The sequence below is a fragment of the Pteropus alecto genome, unplaced genomic scaffold (genome assembly GCF_000325575.1).
Source record: "Pteropus alecto unplaced genomic scaffold, ASM32557v1 scaffold281, whole genome shotgun sequence".
In the NCBI taxonomy this organism is placed as follows: domain Eukaryota; kingdom Metazoa; phylum Chordata; class Mammalia; order Chiroptera; family Pteropodidae; genus Pteropus; species Pteropus alecto.
Window position 1 is genome coordinate 682,807 of NW_006431909.1, and position 17,857 is coordinate 700,663.

Here is a 17,857-nt window from a genome sequence, read left to right on the forward strand (position 1 = left end):
ACGAACAGGGTACACAGTGGGTGCTGGCTCTCTGACGGCCAGCACCGTCTCTGTGTGACCTGGGGTCTCACTTTCTCTCTTGCCCAGTAGCTGGTGTAGATCAGCAGCCCCTGGCACATAGTGACCTGTTCCCAGGGGCAGCCCCCGCCCCATACAGGTCAGAGTCTCCTTGTGAGTGGCATGCTCTCTTCCCACCCAGCACCCTGCACCACCCCAACCTGTTGCTTCTGATGGCACTGAGCCCCTCGGCGGACCTGTCGGAGCTGCGCCTTCTCTTCGAGCCTGTGTGGCTAGGCTCCCTGCATGTGGTGCTGCACCCCAAGGGACCGAGCAAGGGGTGGCCCTGCACTGTGCCAGGCCTGCTGCCTGGCTGCCTGTTGCTACAGGTGCTAGAGGCCTTGCTGTTCCTGCAGGCCCGCTGGCATGCTCATGGTGGCCTTAGCTCGCATGCTGTGCAGCTGGTGCGGCCAGGCCTGGCCAAGGTGGGCAGCCTGGAGCACGGGCGCCCACTGCGCCAGTGCTGGCTGCGGCCCAGGTAAGTGCATCTCACCTGCCTGCCCAGTGTTCCTGTTGAGCAGCCAATGACTCACCAGACCCCTCGGCTTCCACAGGCCTCAGCAGGACTCCTACTCCTGGGGAAGGCCAGGCCCAGGGCTGCCCCCGCCTCCCGAATTGTACCCATGGCTGCCACTTGAGCTCATCTGCGGTGATATGCCTGCTACCACCTCAGACCTCTATAGCTTCTGCATCCTGGCCCAGGAGGTCTTCACTGGTCAGTGAGTGACCCTATACCTTGCCCCACGGAGGCACCCCCCACTCCCATTTTGGTTCTCCAATCATGCTTCCTCACAGGAGAGCTGCCCTGGGCTGGAAAAGAGGGGCCTGAGGTAAAGGCTAAACTGGAGGCAGGTGAGAGCCCAGCCCTGAACCCCCTGGTGCCAACCCCTTACCAGGCCTTGGTTCGGGCTGGACTGGGCCGAGGGCCTGCTGACCGCTGGGGCAGCCTGCAGAATACCCGATACCTGCTACGGGAGGCCATGGCTCAGGTACATGACAGGTTAGCAGGGGTGAGTGGTAGCCATGGAAGACAGGGCCCACATCCAATCTCCTTTCCACAGGACTCGGCTCCTGAGGTGAGCTTCCTGATGGATTGGACCACACTGTGCCCTGCACCCCACGGTTCCCCACCAGGTTAGAGGGCAAGGAGGGGTGGTGGCCAGTGCTGGGCATAACTCAGCTGTACCCCCCCATTCCAACCAAATGGTTTGTCCCTCCAGAGACACTGTACTATGAGGTAGCGTCTCGAGCCAAGACCACACCCAGGCCTGAGTCCCCCATAAGGTCCCTGGGCCCCTTCCAATCCCAGGTAGGAGCCAGGGCGGGGATGTGGAGGACCAAGGGAGTTGTGGGACACCTGGACCAACCATGGCAGCTCTCTGCCATTGCTCTCTGCAGGTCCTGGAGACTCCTCAGGTCGTGGGCCACGGCAGAGCCCAGAGGGACACAGCCTGGGACTCAGGTAGCAGCTTGACTCTAGGCAGCAGTCCCAGTCCCAGCCCTGGCTTCTGCCCAGGCCACAGCCCCACAACCAGGGTCAGCTTGCAGCACTGCCCGGAACCCAGCTCAACAGTATGGATACCCCAAGCCCTGTACGACCATCCAGTCCCTAACCTGTGACCCCTCCCCCCAGTTGTCACCAGCCCCAATTTCCCTGGCTGTCTCTCCTTTGACCAGGGAACCCTACAGGACCCCCAGCTGTCCCCTCAATGACCTGTGACTCCTGACCAACCCTGCTTCTCCCAGGGCCTTGCCCTACACTCCAGCCTTCAGGACTCAGCCTCTCCACTGGGGAGTCAGGGCTCTGTAGAACAGCTTAAGGGGAAGTTCTCAGCCAAGATCCCAGCCCTGCAGGGGCTTAGGTGACACACACACAGGGCTGTCCTGCTGGACTCCCAGCCCTGGGAGCCCAAACCATGCCTGCTGACCCACAGGAAGGCTTCCCATACCCTGGAGGCTGTTGGCAGGGAAGGCCACTGGGGCAGGTGAAGCAAAAGACCCTGAGCCCATCCCCTGCCCACCCCCCCACCTTACCCCGGTCCATCTGAGCTTCATGGCCACCAGGTAGCAGCTCCAGCTTTTATCCCTGCAGGTGGCCAGCCCTGAGCTGATCAGAGGAGATCCCTTCTCCAGTATGCAGAAGTGAGAAAGGGGCCTTAGTGGGAGGGCCCCTGGGCCCCTTTCTCATTCCTGAGGGCACCTTCCGTCCATCCCTATCCCACTCCTCCCCAGGATGGATCTGTTGGAGGAGATCATGGCCGAGCTACAAGGTGGATGCCAACTCCGAGACAGACCCAGCCTTGACCCCACTCCTGACACAGATTCTTAGGGCTCCCATGGCCTCCTCTCTGCAGATATCACCCCTCAGTGCCTTCCAAGAGGGACTCTCTCCTCAGTATCTGCTGAAAAGATAAAATGAAATAAAATGATAAAGCAATCCATCTGTCCCTGTCTCTTTATTCACTGAGCCCGACATCCGTATTTTCACCATTTTTATTCATTAATTTTGTCAGATGGTTTAGTGGGGTATGTGGGAAGAGATGGGAAGGAGCTGTCCCCCTACCCCCTGTGTACTAGTCAGGACATGCTGGGGGCTCCCGGAGGGAGAGGACATGGTGTCAGTCTAGCCCTCAGATTTGTGAGAGCTGATGGGTGTGCCCTTCAGCCCTGGGTAGGGAAGCCATGATAACAAGTTAGGGACCCACAACAAAAGCAAGTTACAAAGTTAGAAACCTGGGGTAGGGGTCAGGAGCTCAAGAAAATACAAAATAAGGGATTGGGTTGGGCCAAGATCGGTGAGGGAGAAGGGAAAGGAGGAAGGTCTCTCTCAGCTCTGGCTCAGCAGTAGCTTCGAGTTTGGCCCTCAGAGTGGAGGGACCAGCTGGGAGTGGGGTAGGGGGGTGGGGGACCAGCCCCTTCCCTTCCTTGTCCCCCATTCCTGTACAAGGACCCTCGGTGGTGCTCGCCCCCTCTGCCATAGGCTGGTGGGGCTGCCCGGTAGAACAGGAGAGGCTCGGGAGGGCCCCAGGGCCCAGGCACCCTGTGAGGGGTGTGGGGGCCCCAGGGGGCCCGCTGTTTCTGGGGTATGTGGGGGGCTGGGGGACCAGGATCTGAATGGCTACGGGGGTGCGCAGGAGGGGAGGAGGAGCTAGAAGAGGCAGGTGAGGGACCCCTGGGACCTAGGGCTAGGTTGACATAGAGGGGCTCAGGCCGGGTGGGGCGCCGGGTGGGGTGCTGAGGGGCCGAATAACCCAGGTGGTTATGGGGAAAGCAGGAGGGGGGTGGTGGGTAGCTGAGCAGGAAGTTGGGGGACCTGTGGAGTGGTGGCGATTGGCCAAGCATGCCATATGAGGCATTGAGCCTATCTGGGGGCATGGAGCGAAAGGGACTCCAGGACTGGGTGGGGCCAGAGTAGGGGGACCCCTCACCTGCCTCTATTTCATAGTATAGGTTCTCTCCCCTGTCAAGTGGTGCAGGAGGACCCAAGGAGCTCCTCCAGACTGGAGCTGGGGAGCTGGGCTGGAAGGATGGGGAGGCCAGAGGGTACAAGCCTGATTTGGGGACCCCAAGAAAGGGTGGCAGGCACTCCCGGGGGGCTGAGGAGAAGCAGCCGGGGGTTCTCACAGAAGCGGGAACCTGTGAGGAGACAGAACATGGGAACTAGGCCGATGTCTCTGGCACATTGCAGCCCCCACCTGTCCTGAGCTGGGCACTGACCTGGGCAGGGCCTCTGCGTCCCCTCCTTGAGATCCCTGTGGGCCGCTGGCTCCTCACCAGGCTCCCATCACTTTGTTGCCTTGGTAGGGAGGGTGGGGGTCCTGGAGCCCAGGCACCTGGGTGGGCTAGGGAGTGGGTGGGTGGCCCACTCCCTGAGGTCCCCGGGGGCTTACTGCCCACCTCCAAGGACAGTGAGCGGCAGAAAGGGGAGTGGGGAGCAGATGGGGTGCTCCCATGCTCCTGTTGGTTCTGTCTCTGGGCCACCTGCTGAGCCTGCTCAGCCAGGGCCAGGGCCATGAGGCGTGCTGGGTTCTTGGGGGGTGGAGGTGGAGCACCCCCAGGGCGCAGGAGAGACAGGGGTGGTGGCAGCAGTGGCGAATCCATACCAGGTCCTACACAGAGGAATGGGAAGGGGTGTCAGCCAGGTCATGAGTGCAGCCTTAGGGTCTGTGAGGGTGTGGGGCGGGCTGAGTAGGACTTACCATGCTGGACTTGGGCTCCTTGAGGACCAGGTAGTGCCAGCTTATTGCAGATTTCTTGTTGGCAGGTGTCACTTAGCTGGGCTTCGGCTCCATGCAGCAGCAGGGGAATGAGATGGGGGCGCAGGCCTGGGCTGGGGGCTGGCTTTGGGGTGGCTGAGGCAGGTGTTCCCCCAGCCCCTAGCAGCTCCAAGACAGCAGGTGGCACTGTTACAGCCAAGGGCTCTGAGATGTCCAGGGCAGTGGGTGAGGCAGGGCTGGTGGGCCCACAGGGAGAGAGGGCCTGGGGGGTTACCCTGGGTGGGAAGGCAGAAGCAGGGGCCGGGGGGGCCGGGCTGGCAGGAGGTGCAGGGTCCCCTGGGGTGGGGCTGCTGCAGCGAAAGGTAAGGGGATCAAAGTCGAGCCCCCGGAGCCCCTCCAGGCAGCGGGGTGGGCTGAAGTCCAGCTCATCACCATCATCTAGCCAGGCCGAAGTTCGGTGCGAAGGGGAACCGGAGAGTGCCCCCAGCCCGGCTGCTGAGGACTCAGAGGACTCAGAGGACTCAGAGGACTCAGAGGAAGAGGACGAGGACAGACTTTCGCAGGAGCCAGCAGGTGCCGGGCCCACTGGGAAAGCATCACTGCTGGAGTGGGGTCGCCGTAGCCTGTGCAGCCTCTGGAGGCCTAGAAGGGCAGTGGGTAGGGGCAGTTAGGGCCCAGGGCTCAGAACTTTCCATACCTGTACATCAGTGAGAATAGGGCACACAACCCAGGAGGCTGGAGAAATAACATACAGAGGACCTTCCCTAGATAGGGTCACAACTGGCTTCGAATCCAGGGAGAACTATTCAGACTCATAATGATAAAGGAAATGAATGGCAAGTTCATGAGGGGAACCATTCAAGATCCAAAGGCCAGAATAAAATCCAGCGACCCAATGGGCTGTGAGTATGAGACCAACCGGATTTCAAACAAGGCTGCTGGGAATACAGACTGGGGCGACACATTTGGAAAACAATGGCCTTGTCTTGTTCAGTGGAACGCGAGCATACACTCGAGTATGCACAGCCATTCCTGGATATGTATAGAGCTCTCAGGTGTGGGGCATGGCAGGGAGTGCCCATAAGAGCCCCCCAAATCCGTTGGAGGTAAGATGGGCAAGCGACTCCCCATGGGATATCCACATGGAACACTAGAGAGCAGCAGAGAAGAGAGAGCCTGACTCGCACCCAGCAACATGGATGGTAGTCTGTAATGCAGTGGTGACAGTCAAGTTCCACATACAGAATAATACTCCCTTTCTTATAATACCTTTAATTAAAGTTCAAAATGACTAGAACTGTGCAGTATGTTATTTACACATACACCTATACGTGATAAAACCTTGAAAACAAGGGGATGATGACCATTAAATCTAGAGGATGCCTCTGGTGGGGAGGCAGCAGGTGGGAAAGGGGAGGAGTCTGCAGGTAAGGTAGTGGGGCTCTTTTAGTTCTGGCAAGTGGGTTCATTGGCGTTCATTATATTATTTAAATTTTTTCAAAGGGAATAAATAAATAAATAAATAAATGAAAGAACCCTGTATGGACCGATGATCATAGTGTGTCATGAACCAAGGGTGATGCTTTATCCAACTCATAGTACCCAATGTCCAGATTAAAACTAAAAAATCCCAAGACCCCTAAATTTGAAGTACAGCCCTGGGAGGCCAACTCAGGGCCCCAGCCCCACTTAGCTCCACCCAGGTACAGACCAGGCCACGCTGAGCTCACCAGCACCACTGGCCTGCGATGACAGAGACTCTTCACTCTTGGCAGATCTTAGTGTGACTGTGTCAGGTCGGCTCCCTGCAAGGAGAGGTAGAAGGGTCACAGGGGTGCTCCATCGTGCGTCCTCCACCACCACACCGATTGCCCGATCTCTGACCTGAAGGCTGTGGTGGAGCGCGTGTGCTCCCCAGCCAGGGAAGAGGCTTCTTTCGGGGGATGCTGGGGCCCCGGCCCAGTGCAAAGAAGGTCTTCCAGCTGCTACCCCCTGACTTCCGCTGTTTCTCGCCTCTTTCCCCTTTCCTCCTGGGGTTTGAGCGAGACATAGGAGGCAGTCTGAGGAGCTGGGGTCTCCGAGCTAACCATTCTACTCCCTGGCATCCCACTCACCTTTCTGCAGGTGAGGCTGAGGCCTTGGGAACTGTAGAGTCAGTGGGTGTCCCCAGCCGGCCCTGGGTGCGAGCCTGAGCTTCCTCCAGTGTCAGCAGGCGAGTAGAGGGGCCGCTGCCCGCAAGGGACTTGGGCCTGGGAAGGAGGCAGCGGCCTGGGGAGTTGGGAAAGTAGATGGCTGTCAGCCTGGAGGCCATTCAAGGCCACAGGCAAAGCCAAGCACTACAGCCCAAGCCCCGGCCCCAAAGCGTGCCCCCCGGGCTGGCAAGGCAGGGGACCAGAGAGGATCAGGCGGGAATGGGTGGGCAGCAGGCAGGTGAGGAGGAGGAGTGAGGCAGAACCAGCTGATGAGGCAGCTCCCAGCAGCTAGCGAGGGCAGCGGCTCTGGCTTCAGTTACCTCGGGCCAGTGGGCCCTCCGATGTGCTGAATCCTGATTGGGCTGGGGTCCGGGGCAGGGCAGGGAGTCTAGGTGGGGCTGGGGCAGGGTCAAGTCTGGGGACCTCCCACCTCCTCCCAGGTGGACCCCTGGCCCCAAGTGCCCCCAGGAGCTACAAGGGGTGAAGGAAGAACGATGTCCGGGCCAAGAAGTGGGGATCCTGAGCGTAGGAGCTGAAATGAGAAGGGTGGGGAGGGGAGGGAGAGGCCGGGGCGGGGTCCTCAAGGAGCCTGGAGGGAGGTCCAGCTTTAGTGGGTAGGGACTGGGCTGGGAGCCCACCTGCCCTCCCACTGCAGCCCTGACAATGAGGAGGTAGTAGCCAGGACATAAGGGGGTAGGATGAGCATACCTGCAGGGTCAAGGCCAGCAGAGGCAAAGGTGTCACTGAACAGGACATCCACATGCGTGAGCAGGAATTCCACCACCACCGACTGCACTCGAACCTCCCGGAAGGCCGCTGCCCCACCCAGCCCCACCGATTCCAGCTCCATAGACCTGGATAGGAAGAGAGAGAAGGCGATAAGATGCCTTGAGCCACAGCTGAGGGGTTCTGGCTAGGTACGGTGGGGAGCCAATGGAAGCAATGACTGTCATTCAACACCTCTGACCTTATCAAACTGATCACATCCAGAACTGGGTTCTGAACCTTTCCCCAAACCTGTTCCCTTCTCATCTTCCCCATCTCAGTCAATGCAGTCCTTTAGTGGTTCAGGCCAGACACCTCGGAATTGTCCTTGACCCCTCTCTTTCTCTCATACCCACATCCAATCTGTCCGTACATCCTGTGGGCTCCAACCACAAAATCTGTACAGAATCTAAACTCTTCTCCCCCTCCACTGCCCTATCCTGGCCCAATCTCCATCCCCGCTCCCCTGGACCTCACGGCTACTACCCTCTGATCTCCTGCTCCCACCCCTGCCCCCACAGTCTGCTCCCCACACACACAGAGGGAGCCTGTGAACCCCCGAGTCAGGTCAAGGCCCTCCCAGCTCAGAGCCTTACCTGGCTGTACCTCACTCCTGGTAAAAGCAAAGTCCTCACCATGACCTATAACCCATAAGCTACTCCTCTGTCTGGTTCCCAGGACCTCTCTGACTTCATCATCTCCTCCTGTGCCCCAACCCCTCACTCACTCACTCACTCACTCGCTCACTTAGATCCAGCCACACTGGCCTCCCTGTTGTTCCTCCTGACCCAGACCCAGGACCTTTGCACTTGCTGTTCCCTCTGCCTGGTTTGCTCCTCCCCAGATATCCACATGGACCCCTCTCACCTTCTCCAATTTGATCCCAATGTGACCTTCTCAATGGAGTCTTCCCTAACCACCTATTTAAAATTGTAAACCTTCCCTGTATTCCAGGTCCATATTTGTTTTTTCTTTCCCATAGTTCCTATACCCACCATCTGATGTACCACCTACTTTATTTAGGACAGAGAGCTTGTCTGTCTCGGTCACCATCAAATCCTCTGGGGCTTACCTTGCTGCTGGCCATAGAAGACTTCTTACTGAAGCCTTCCCTGACACTGTAGCTAAACATTCTGAAAAGCAATGACCCTGCATATCCCCATTCCCTACTTTGTAATCTTTCTCCTTGTCACTTACAACTAGAAGACCGTATTCGGTATTTTCTTCTTGGTGGTTCATTGTCAATGAGAACATGAGGTCAGAACCATAGGATCTTGCTCACTACTCTGTCCCCACTGCTGAGAACAGGGGCTGGCACCCTGGAGGTACTTAATAAATATGAACAAGAGAACAAAAGTTGGGTGGATTCCTAGGGTCCGTGTAGGCTTGGAGCTCAGTCTGTGGGAGGGAGCTTGGGTGACAGGCTGATGAGCTGCCAGCTTACCGTAGCAGGTTGGGCGCCCAGACAATGGCCAGGTTGCGGGCATGCATGCTGGTGTTGGCACTGTGTCTCGCCATGCGGGCCAAGTGCCTCAGCAGATATTCCAGGGTCCTGGGGGTAGGAGCGGAGGGGGCCACCTGAGCCTCAACTCCCTTGTGAGTCCACCACATCCCTTCTCTGCTCCTCCTGGTTTACCTGTAGTGTGGCGGGGGCAGCTGCTGGATGACGTCATGGATGCGCACCAGGCGTTCTTCTTCTCCAGGCACTGACATGGCCTCCTGAGATTGTGCACAGTTGTGATGGAGGCTGGGCCCAATGCATCCCAGCACCCTCCAACCTTGGCAACTCCCTTACTCACGCTAAACTTCCCGTAGAGCTGATATGTGAGCAAAGGGTTGGGCAGCTCTCGGAAGTAGAGCTTGCAGAGGGAGGACACACTGTGGATGTCCTGCAGGAAGGCTGGGCCAGACAGTTCAGGGATCCTCTCACTGTCAAACTCATGCCTAACGCCACCAGGTCAAGGTCAAGGAGAAGGAAGACTTGAGTCAGAGCTGGCCCACCTGGCTGTGCCCTCCTTGCTCCCCTGACTGCAACCCTCTTTCTGTGCTGGGCACTTCAGAGGCAGAGCATTACTGGACCTGCAATAACCCTGTGTGCCCAAGAAAAGGGTGCCCCATTTTACAGGGGACACCGAGGCTCAGGTGAGAGGTACTCCTGCCTATAGCTACCCAAGGCTGACTCTAGAGAGTGACCATGCTTTTTCTACCAAGTTGTGCCATTCTCCTGGCTTCAAGAGGTCACTGGAAAATGTGGCTGAAATCCCAGCAGCCCCTACATGCAACTGCCTGGTGGTGTCCAACTGCTCAAGGGTAAAAACTCAATGCATGTGACCTCATGACATGTCTCTCACTGCCCCTAGGCTCCGTGCTCTCACTTCATGGCCTCTTGTCAGACTCAGGGCTCTTGCCTCACTGCTTCCCACCTCCTAGACTGTCATGCACGCTGTCCCTTCTCAGCTCAGAACCTTCCTGTGGGTCCCCTTCATTCTGAGTAAAAGCCAAAATCCTAACAGTTATCAAAGAGGCCTTGTAGGCTCTGCCCCTAATTACTTCTCAGACATCAACTCCTGCTGCTTTCCCCTTTGGACTGGCTGTTCCCTCCACCACGAATGCTTTCCCCAGGATGTCCATGTGGCTTGCTCACTTCCTTGTAAAGGCCAGAGGGAGCTTTTCCCCAGGAGGCCTTCTCTGTCCACTCTATTTAAACAGCAATACCTCTCCCAGATTTATTATTATGACCCTCCTTACCACCCAACCTTTTGCTCCCCATAGCACTTGTCACCTACTAGTAAACTCTCTCATTTCCTCCTTGATTGTCTCTACTTCCAGTATGTGAGCCCCGTGAGGGTGAGAATTTCTGGTTGTCTCATTTACCACCGTGTCCCTAGTGCCTAGTGCTTGGCATGTGACAGGTGCTCAATGAAAGTGATCTGTCTGCTTCTAATGCTCATTCTTCTCTCACCTCTCAGGCCTCAGCTGGGGTGTCATTTCCTCAAAGAAGCCCTCCCTGCCTCCAGCCCCGGTCCAGCATTGTTCTATGCCCTCCTAACTCCCAAGAACTCTGTGCCCCCAGCACATGGCACAGGGCCTGGACTAAAGATGCTCAGTAAATGTTTGTAGAGGGAAGGGGTTGGTGGAGGGCCCTCACCGTAGCCTCTGGATATTGGATGACACGCCTGAGAGCCGGTAGATTCCATCTACCACCCCATGGGCCTCAATAAACTCAGAGCAGCAGCGAAGCACCTGGGGCACTGGGAGAAAGCAGTGGGGTCAGGGTTGGGTAGTTGAATCTCGGGTGGGAGGGGTGGGCTGGGCAGGTGGGCCTGGGCCTCACCATCCTGGCCTGAGTTACTGAGGTGCTCTCCAAGGTCACAGCCGAACACCCTCTGCCGCAAGATGCCCCGCTGTCGCAGCCGCTGCCGAGAAGGGCGGGAGCGCATGAAGGTACGCAGGAGGCCAGCCAGCTTCCCACGTGGCCGGGGCACAGCTGTGGGGTTGAAGGCAGGCCACACAGGGTCAGTGCAGCCACCAGTCTGGTGGGGTGGGGGGCGGGCAGGGGTCTGGCCCCTTGTTTCCAATCCATTACCTGAGGTCAGAGAAGAGATACCCTGGGGAGTTGGGACACCACATGGGGGACCATCAGCATCTGTGGGGTGAACGATGGGTGGAAAGAATGAAAGGCCGGCAAAAGATGGGGAAGGCAAAGTGGGGAAGGCCTCCCCACTTTGTCCCTGGCACTTACCCCCCTTGAATCCTGGACCAGGCCGCTCTGTGAATAGCTCCACACACTCACTGGGGAAGAAACCGACCTGAGGAGGGTTCAGGGTCAGTGCCTGGGCTGCCATAGCTCATGCAGCACCCTAGCTTTACCTGTCCACCCCAAGTCAGGCTCACCTGGAAGCCTCTCTTGCCCCGCCACCAGCTCCGATCCTCTGTGGGCGGCATGTCGATAACTGAGACAATGTCTCCCACCTGGAATTGGGCAGATGAGAGGAGAGAGGGTCAGAGGTGGCTGAGAAGTAGGGCATCCAGCTCTGGAATCTGTTCCCCCACAGCCTCACCTCGAAGGATAGCTCATCTGGTGCCTGGGCTGTGTACCGTTTCACCACGTGGGCAGCGGCCACTGCAGGGATATTGAGGGAGGCCTCTTCACTGAGGAGCAGCCGCCGGCCATGGTTGTCCAGCTGAGATGGAGGGGGGATGTTGCAGGGAGAGGCCAGAGGTGATAATAAAGGTGGAGAACGTTCCTTCATGCCTACTTGTCCCCCACTTAAGAGCCCCAGTCACTCAGAGCTATTGGTCAAACACTTAAATTCATGCCCCTTCTTTTCCATCACAGGAGGACTTGCCTGCTCTGAAGTCCTCCTGATACACCCCTGGACCCTCATTCTCCATAGCGCATCTGCTATCTAAAAAGCTGCTGGTTTAAGTCACTTAGCCAGGCATTCTGTTACAGCCAAATCTATTTCTAACTGACGTACCTTGAAATCCTCACATCCCCACAGCCCAACACCTGCACACGCACACGCACGCACGCGCGCACACACACACACACACACACACACACACAAAGCGCATGTGCTTATTCTCACAGGCATGCACCCACACAGACACTGAAATACCAGTGCATCCTCCACTCTGGCTCATTTCTTTCCTTGCCCACACACACTCCCAGGCTGGTTCTCACTCCTCAGACATCCCTCACTCACTCCCAACTCCAAGCCCTGCTGCCCGGGCCCACCTCCATCCAGGTGAGCACAGGCCCGCAGTTGAGGTTACTGTCCACCAGTCCTGACAGGGTCTCCAGGTATTGCAGCAGCAACGGCACCAGCATCTGTGGGCAGGTTGTCAGGATGGATTCTTATGAGGAGAGCCAAGTGAGCCTACTGCCCTCCTATACTGCCCTAGCTTGCCTCTGGGCGGGACAGATATTCAATCTGAATGCATGGCTGCTGCTCCACTGTTAAGTACTGAAATAGTGTCATATCAGTTGGTAAATAGGCTATGCCAAGCTCCCAGGTGCTTCCATTGGTCTGGCCATGTTGACCCTCACACAGAACCCCCCAAACTACCCATGATCCTAAAACTAACCTTCAGAACTTTGCTGCAATTCTAGGGCCTCTCCATTCTGGGCCTCTCCATTCTGACTGGTTGGGACTCAGGCCATACTCGTGTTTAAATATTTATCGATCCCTCTGCTTTGATGGTTTCTCACATAGCTGATGAGGACACCCCGTGGCTGAGGCAGGGGCTGAGATAAGCAGTTTACCTGGGCAGCCCTGGCACCCTCTGGGGGTGGGGGAAGTTCTGGGAGGCAGGAAAACCTCCGGTCAAATATGCACCGGTGAAGGTGGGCATCCAGGGTACGGAAGTCATCATAACTGCGGAGAACTGGCCAGGAACGGCCCTGTGGGAGCAGAAAGGACAGAAGGGAGCAGTGGTCCCATTACACTGAGCTGAGGACCATGGTGACCAGTCCGCTAGGCCAGATGAGAGGCAGGGGTGGCCTCACCTGACAGGTCACCTGTACTCCAAACACGAGCTCATTCTCCCCAGAGAAGCCGGGGCCTTCACGCCCTGGAGATAGTAGGAGCTGTAGAGGGAAAGAAAGGTCCAGGTGAGGGCCTCGCTTTTGTGCCAGTCCTGACCTCTTCAGGTGGGCACTCTTTAGAGGTAGGTCTGTGTTCCCCAAGGACAGGGTCTGGTGATGTCTCAATCAGAGTACAGGGACATGGCACAGAGCATACATCTAACAAAAAAGTTATTGCTAAATGAATAAAGGAACGAATGAACGAATGAATGAACAGCTCTTCCCTTCCGCCCTGCAACTGCTACCACAGACTGTTCAGATGGGTGGAGCAGGTGGTCCCAGGGACTGGTCTCAGGGGCAGGGTGGCTAACATTGCTTCAGGATTGGGTGGGATTTCACCTTCCTACCTGGGTGCAAACCTTCATACCTGAATGTGGCCAAAGTCAACATTCTCATAGTGGAAATGGGCACAGTCAGCCAGCCGGGGGAAGGGACCTCGAGGAGCAGAGAGCCTGGGGAACAGGTGACACATCACTAGCGGCTCCTGTGCTTGGCTCCTAAGCTGAGCCTCTCCCTCACCTCTTACCTCTTCCCAGACTTCCCCTTCACACTGGGCCCCCCTGTGGTGGGCAGGGGTTGCACTGAGCCCTCCCCTGGGCCGTCCAGGCTGTCAGTGCTTCGAGCCTGCAGAGCAGAAAGAAGAATCAGAGGCCCCCAGGGATGCGAGCACAGAGACAACAGTAGCATTGTTATCTGCCAGCCTGGGCCTAGAGGCCTGGATCACTCCACACACTGCCATGAGCATGAAATAGCAGGGTAGGTCAAGGGGAGGTGAAGGCAGGCCTGAGGATAAGACTTAGTCTTCCTGTGTGGTCTGGGGTGGGGAGCTGGAAAAGCAGGGGTAGAAGGTGAGGCAGGGATAGAGCATGCTGGTACCATTTCTCCAGGTTTAAACCTTTTCTTTAGCTCCTGCAGGATTTTGCCCCTCCACACCTCTCACTGACGTCTGGACAATCACAACTCCCATTTTATGTCTTCCTGCTTCCAGCTTCTCCCCTCCTGCTTCTTCATAGCAAGATCCAGTATCATTTTCACACAACACAAATCTGCCTCTGTCTCTCCATAGATTATGGACTTTCAATGGCTCCCTGTTGTCTTCAAGATAAAGTCTGATTCTCTGGTCTCTGTTTACCTCTCCACCCTCATCTCTCCCTCTTGCCTCCACTTTCAGAGCCCTCAAATTTCTAAGAGTCCAAGAAAAGCACCATCTTCTCATTTCCTTCTAAGCCTTTGCAAAGGCTGTTCCCTCTGAATGGAACCCTCTTTCTTGTTCTTTCGCTAGGTTCACACCTCCTCATCCCTCAGGTCTCCACTGTTATGTTTCTTCCTCTCAGAAGATCTCCCTGACCTATCAGGCTGTCAAGCACCTCTTTCAGACTCCTCCATTCCCTGAGGTTCCCTCATCCCAGGCTTGATGACTCTGCCTGGGCTTCCCCCATCACAGCCCTGAGCACTCTGGACTGTCTGGTGACAAGTCCATCTCTCCCATTGGACTGTGAACTCCCCAGGATCAGGGCCTAGGGTAAGGGCCCAGTTCTCCAGTATTGCCCAGTACAGAGGTGGGCGCAGAATTGGTGTTCCTCACAGGTAAGGTTCTGCCTGATTCTCGGCTCAGTCCCAACACCCAGCGTGTCAGCCCAGTTGCACAGCGGGAGCAGGGTAAAATTTCATGAATTAACCAGCTACCAGATGGAAACTCCCCGGAATGGGCTCTAGCTTCTCCCTCCTTCATATCCCTGCTACTGTGAATTCATCCTTGGGTCTCACCCTCAGATCTGTCCCCCTCCAGCCTATGCTCCCCAAGGCAGGATAGGATCTGACTCTGTGCCTGGAGCACGGGGTCTACAAATAGGTCTCAGTCATTTGTTAAGTGAGCAAATGAGGGAATGAATGGATGAATGAGCAGGAGCAGCATGGTGGGAGAGGGAGACAGTAGGGGAGGGAGGATGAAGACAAGAAGATGGAGAGGATCCAAGGATCAAGGGGTTGGGGTGGAGAAAGAAGGAGGAGGGGCAGCTGGAGAGGCTGAGGTTCAGGCTGTTGGGAATGGATAGAGGAGGGTTAATTGAGAGGGACTGGGATGGAGTGAGAATGAGGAGAAGAAAAGGGTCAGGCTGAGGAAGGAGCTGAATGGGGGTGGGGTTGGAGAATGAGAAAGGGACTGGTAGTAGGGGGAGGAGGGTGCTAGGCCAGGAAGCGGTGGAGGCTGGGATGAGGACTCTGAGGATGGCTCTGGGATGGGGACTGGTGAGGACCCAGGGAGCTTCAGCAGGCCCCTGCAGGAGACACTTGGGGGATGCCTGGTCCTTCCCTGGACCAGCCCCTCCTCCCGAGTCCAAGTCTTCAGCCACTGTCATTCCCATACAGAGCTTGGAAGGGGATGCACGCTGAGAGGGCGGGGCCGGGGTTAGGGCTTGGGACCAAGAATCAGCCCTGGGGACGAGAGGGACCGCGACGAGGGGTGAGGAGTGGCGCAGGCCTCGGACTCGGGCGGGGCCGGGGGCGGGGCGCGCGGGGCGGGGCCGCGCAAGGACAGACTGCCACGCGGACGGACCGACGGCCGCGCGGGCCCCTCACCACCATGGTCGCGTGGCTTCCTCAGACGCTGGACCCCTCGGTCGTCGTCCTTGTCGCCGATGCCGCCGCCATGGCGACACAAAGGGGAGGGCGCGAGCCGCGCGCGGGCGGCTGCAGGCTCCGCCCCTAACGGCTGCCCGTGGTTCAGGCGCGCGCCCCACGGAGGCGGAGGCAGTGAGGACGCGGCGCCGCTTCTCATTGGCTCCACCCTTAGCCTTAGGAAGACTCCCCGCCCACCTAGCGGCTTTTCATTGGCTTCGGCTTGGGTACCATCCCAGTCTTGGTCTCTTCGGTCCAGCCCAGAGAAGTTTGACAGCGCCACGCCCATGGCCGCTTGTCATTGGCTGTCATTCCTACCCTGAGACACACCCCCAGGTTCTTTATGATTTGCTTCTAACATTTATAATACTAAGCGATGGGCCCTCTTCTTAGTCTACTCTCATTGACTGGTCCACTCTGACGCTCATAATTGGATCCTCCTATGGGCTCAGGGTTTTTCTCCACCCCCAAGCAGTTTTTCAACCTTTCAAACCTCTAATCTCATCTTGTCAGTCCTGCCCCCGCCCACAGAATACTGAAGACTTTCGCCCATCGACGGTTTCCACTGCCTCAGTTGCCCTGTATGGTATAACCCTAGGCATTCTGCGACTAGGCCTCGCCCTACCCACTGACATTTTCCTCGCCTTCTCTGATGCTTATTACAGGCCTGCCTCCAGCCTGGACTCCTTTTTCCTAGGAATAAGTTTAGCCTACAATGCCAGAACATGACATGCCTCCCATAAGGCCAATCTCAATTGTTCCCATCGCTGACTGGGCCAGGCTCAGAAGACACTGTGTAACAACGCCCTTTCCAAGAAGACTCTCCCATTGGTCATGCCCTCAACAAAGCTCTCACCTCAGAAGGTACATCCTTGATCCATGCACTCATTCATTCAAAAACTTAATTTGTGGAAATATCAGTAACCAAAACAAGGGAACATATTCCCTGCCCAGAATGAACTCAAAAACTAGTGGGAGAAAACAGTGAATAAATATTTAAAAATTTAGAATATTAGGTGATAAGGTCTATGGATAAAAATTAAGCAGGGACCGGGGAAAGGGGGTGCTGGGAGAAGGTCAATTTAAAGTTACTTATTTCAATTTATTGAACTTGCAGACCTCACTCGCATCACAGATATTTCCCACATGATGTTCACCCTATCTGGTGTATTCTCCACAAGCCCTGTCCCTTTACCTCTGTGGTGGCTGCAAATTCTTTGACATGCCTCTCATGAAAAGGTGAATATGCCCTCTTCTCTTTGAATCTTGGCAGGACTGTGACGACTCCCACCAATAAAGAATAGTAGAATGAACACTACATGATTTCCAAGGCTAGGTAGTAAAAGACAATGCAGCTTTTTTCTTGTCCACTGGAATGACTAGCTCTAGAGTTGTTGAGGCATCAAGTGAGAAATGCAACTATGCTGAGGTAGCCATGCTGTGTGGAAGCCCAAGCCACATGGAAATTATGTGTAGGCACTACAGCCATAATTCCAGCTCATCATCTGAGCCCTGGTTGCCAGATTTTTTGTGAAGAAGCTCCAGAGGTTCCATATCCAGCTGTCGAATCACCTGAGTCTTCCCAGTTGAACCTCTAGACACCATGAAGCAGAGACAAATTGTCCCCAACTATGCCATGTCCAAATTTGACTCACGGAATCCATAAACATAATAAAATGATTGTTTTTAGCCATTAAGTTTTGGGGGTGGCTTATTACCCAGCAATAGTAATTGGGATGACCCTTTGTCAACTAGTTAATTCCTGTCTCAGCTTAAATGTAACTTCCTTAAAATCCTTCTAGGCCCTATTCTCTCCTCAACTAGATCAGGTTATTCTACTATAAACATCTTTGATTTCTCCTTTTATCTAAACATCTATTTCCTTCTTGTTGGTTTCATTTAAATGTATGGTTTTTTCAAAATGGCTGAAAACAAATATTTACCATGTCTGACATAAAGAAGCTACTTTTTACAGAAATCTATTCCATTATCCTTTTATATAGATGTCAAAAAATCCTGATTATATATTCTCCAACATTTTATTATGAAAAGTCTCTAACATACAGCAAAGTTGAACAATTTACAATGAACATCCAGATCTTACCATTAATATTTTACTATATTTGATTTATCTCACATCCACCTATTACTCTATTCATCTACTAATCTAATTTTTCTAAGTTCAAAATAAATTAAAAACATTGGTTTATTTTCCCCTAAATACTTCAGTATGCATATCTCTAGAGTTCAATATTTAATTTTTCTTTTGAGGTTAACTTATGTACAATGAAATCCACAAATCTCACTGAATTTTGACAAGTACACACACCTGCGTAACCCAAATCCCTACTCAGTATGGGAACTGGAGTTTTTATAAGGACTCTAAAACAAGAGACGAGAGGGAGAGGGAGAGGGAGAGG

At 55.3% G+C, this 17,857-nt stretch overlaps 1 protein-coding gene across 1 annotated transcript; it reads right to left on the bottom strand.

Annotated features, from left to right (window-relative positions):
* Positions 1–2,494: 2,494 nt before the first annotated feature.
* ARHGAP33 (Rho GTPase activating protein 33) lies at positions 2,495–17,851 on the bottom strand. The gene is made up of 22 exons (XM_006905960.3): positions 15,399–17,851; positions 13,348–13,445; positions 13,189–13,273; positions 12,744–12,824; positions 12,501–12,638; positions 11,973–12,065; positions 11,293–11,415; positions 11,126–11,203; positions 10,974–11,040; positions 10,818–10,877; positions 10,566–10,718; positions 10,380–10,482; positions 9,031–9,175; positions 8,868–8,950; positions 8,676–8,783; positions 7,175–7,320; positions 6,389–6,542; positions 6,159–6,304; positions 6,005–6,079; positions 4,257–4,916; positions 3,775–4,166; positions 2,495–3,693 (listed from the first exon to the last, which is right to left on the bottom strand). The coding sequence occupies exons 1-22, from the start codon at positions 15,402–15,404 to the stop codon at positions 2,896–2,898; spliced, it is 3,792 nt and encodes a 1,263-aa protein (XP_006906022.2). The 5' UTR covers positions 15,405–17,851; the 3' UTR covers positions 2,495–2,895.
* Between the last annotated feature and the right edge of the window lie 6 nt (positions 17,852–17,857).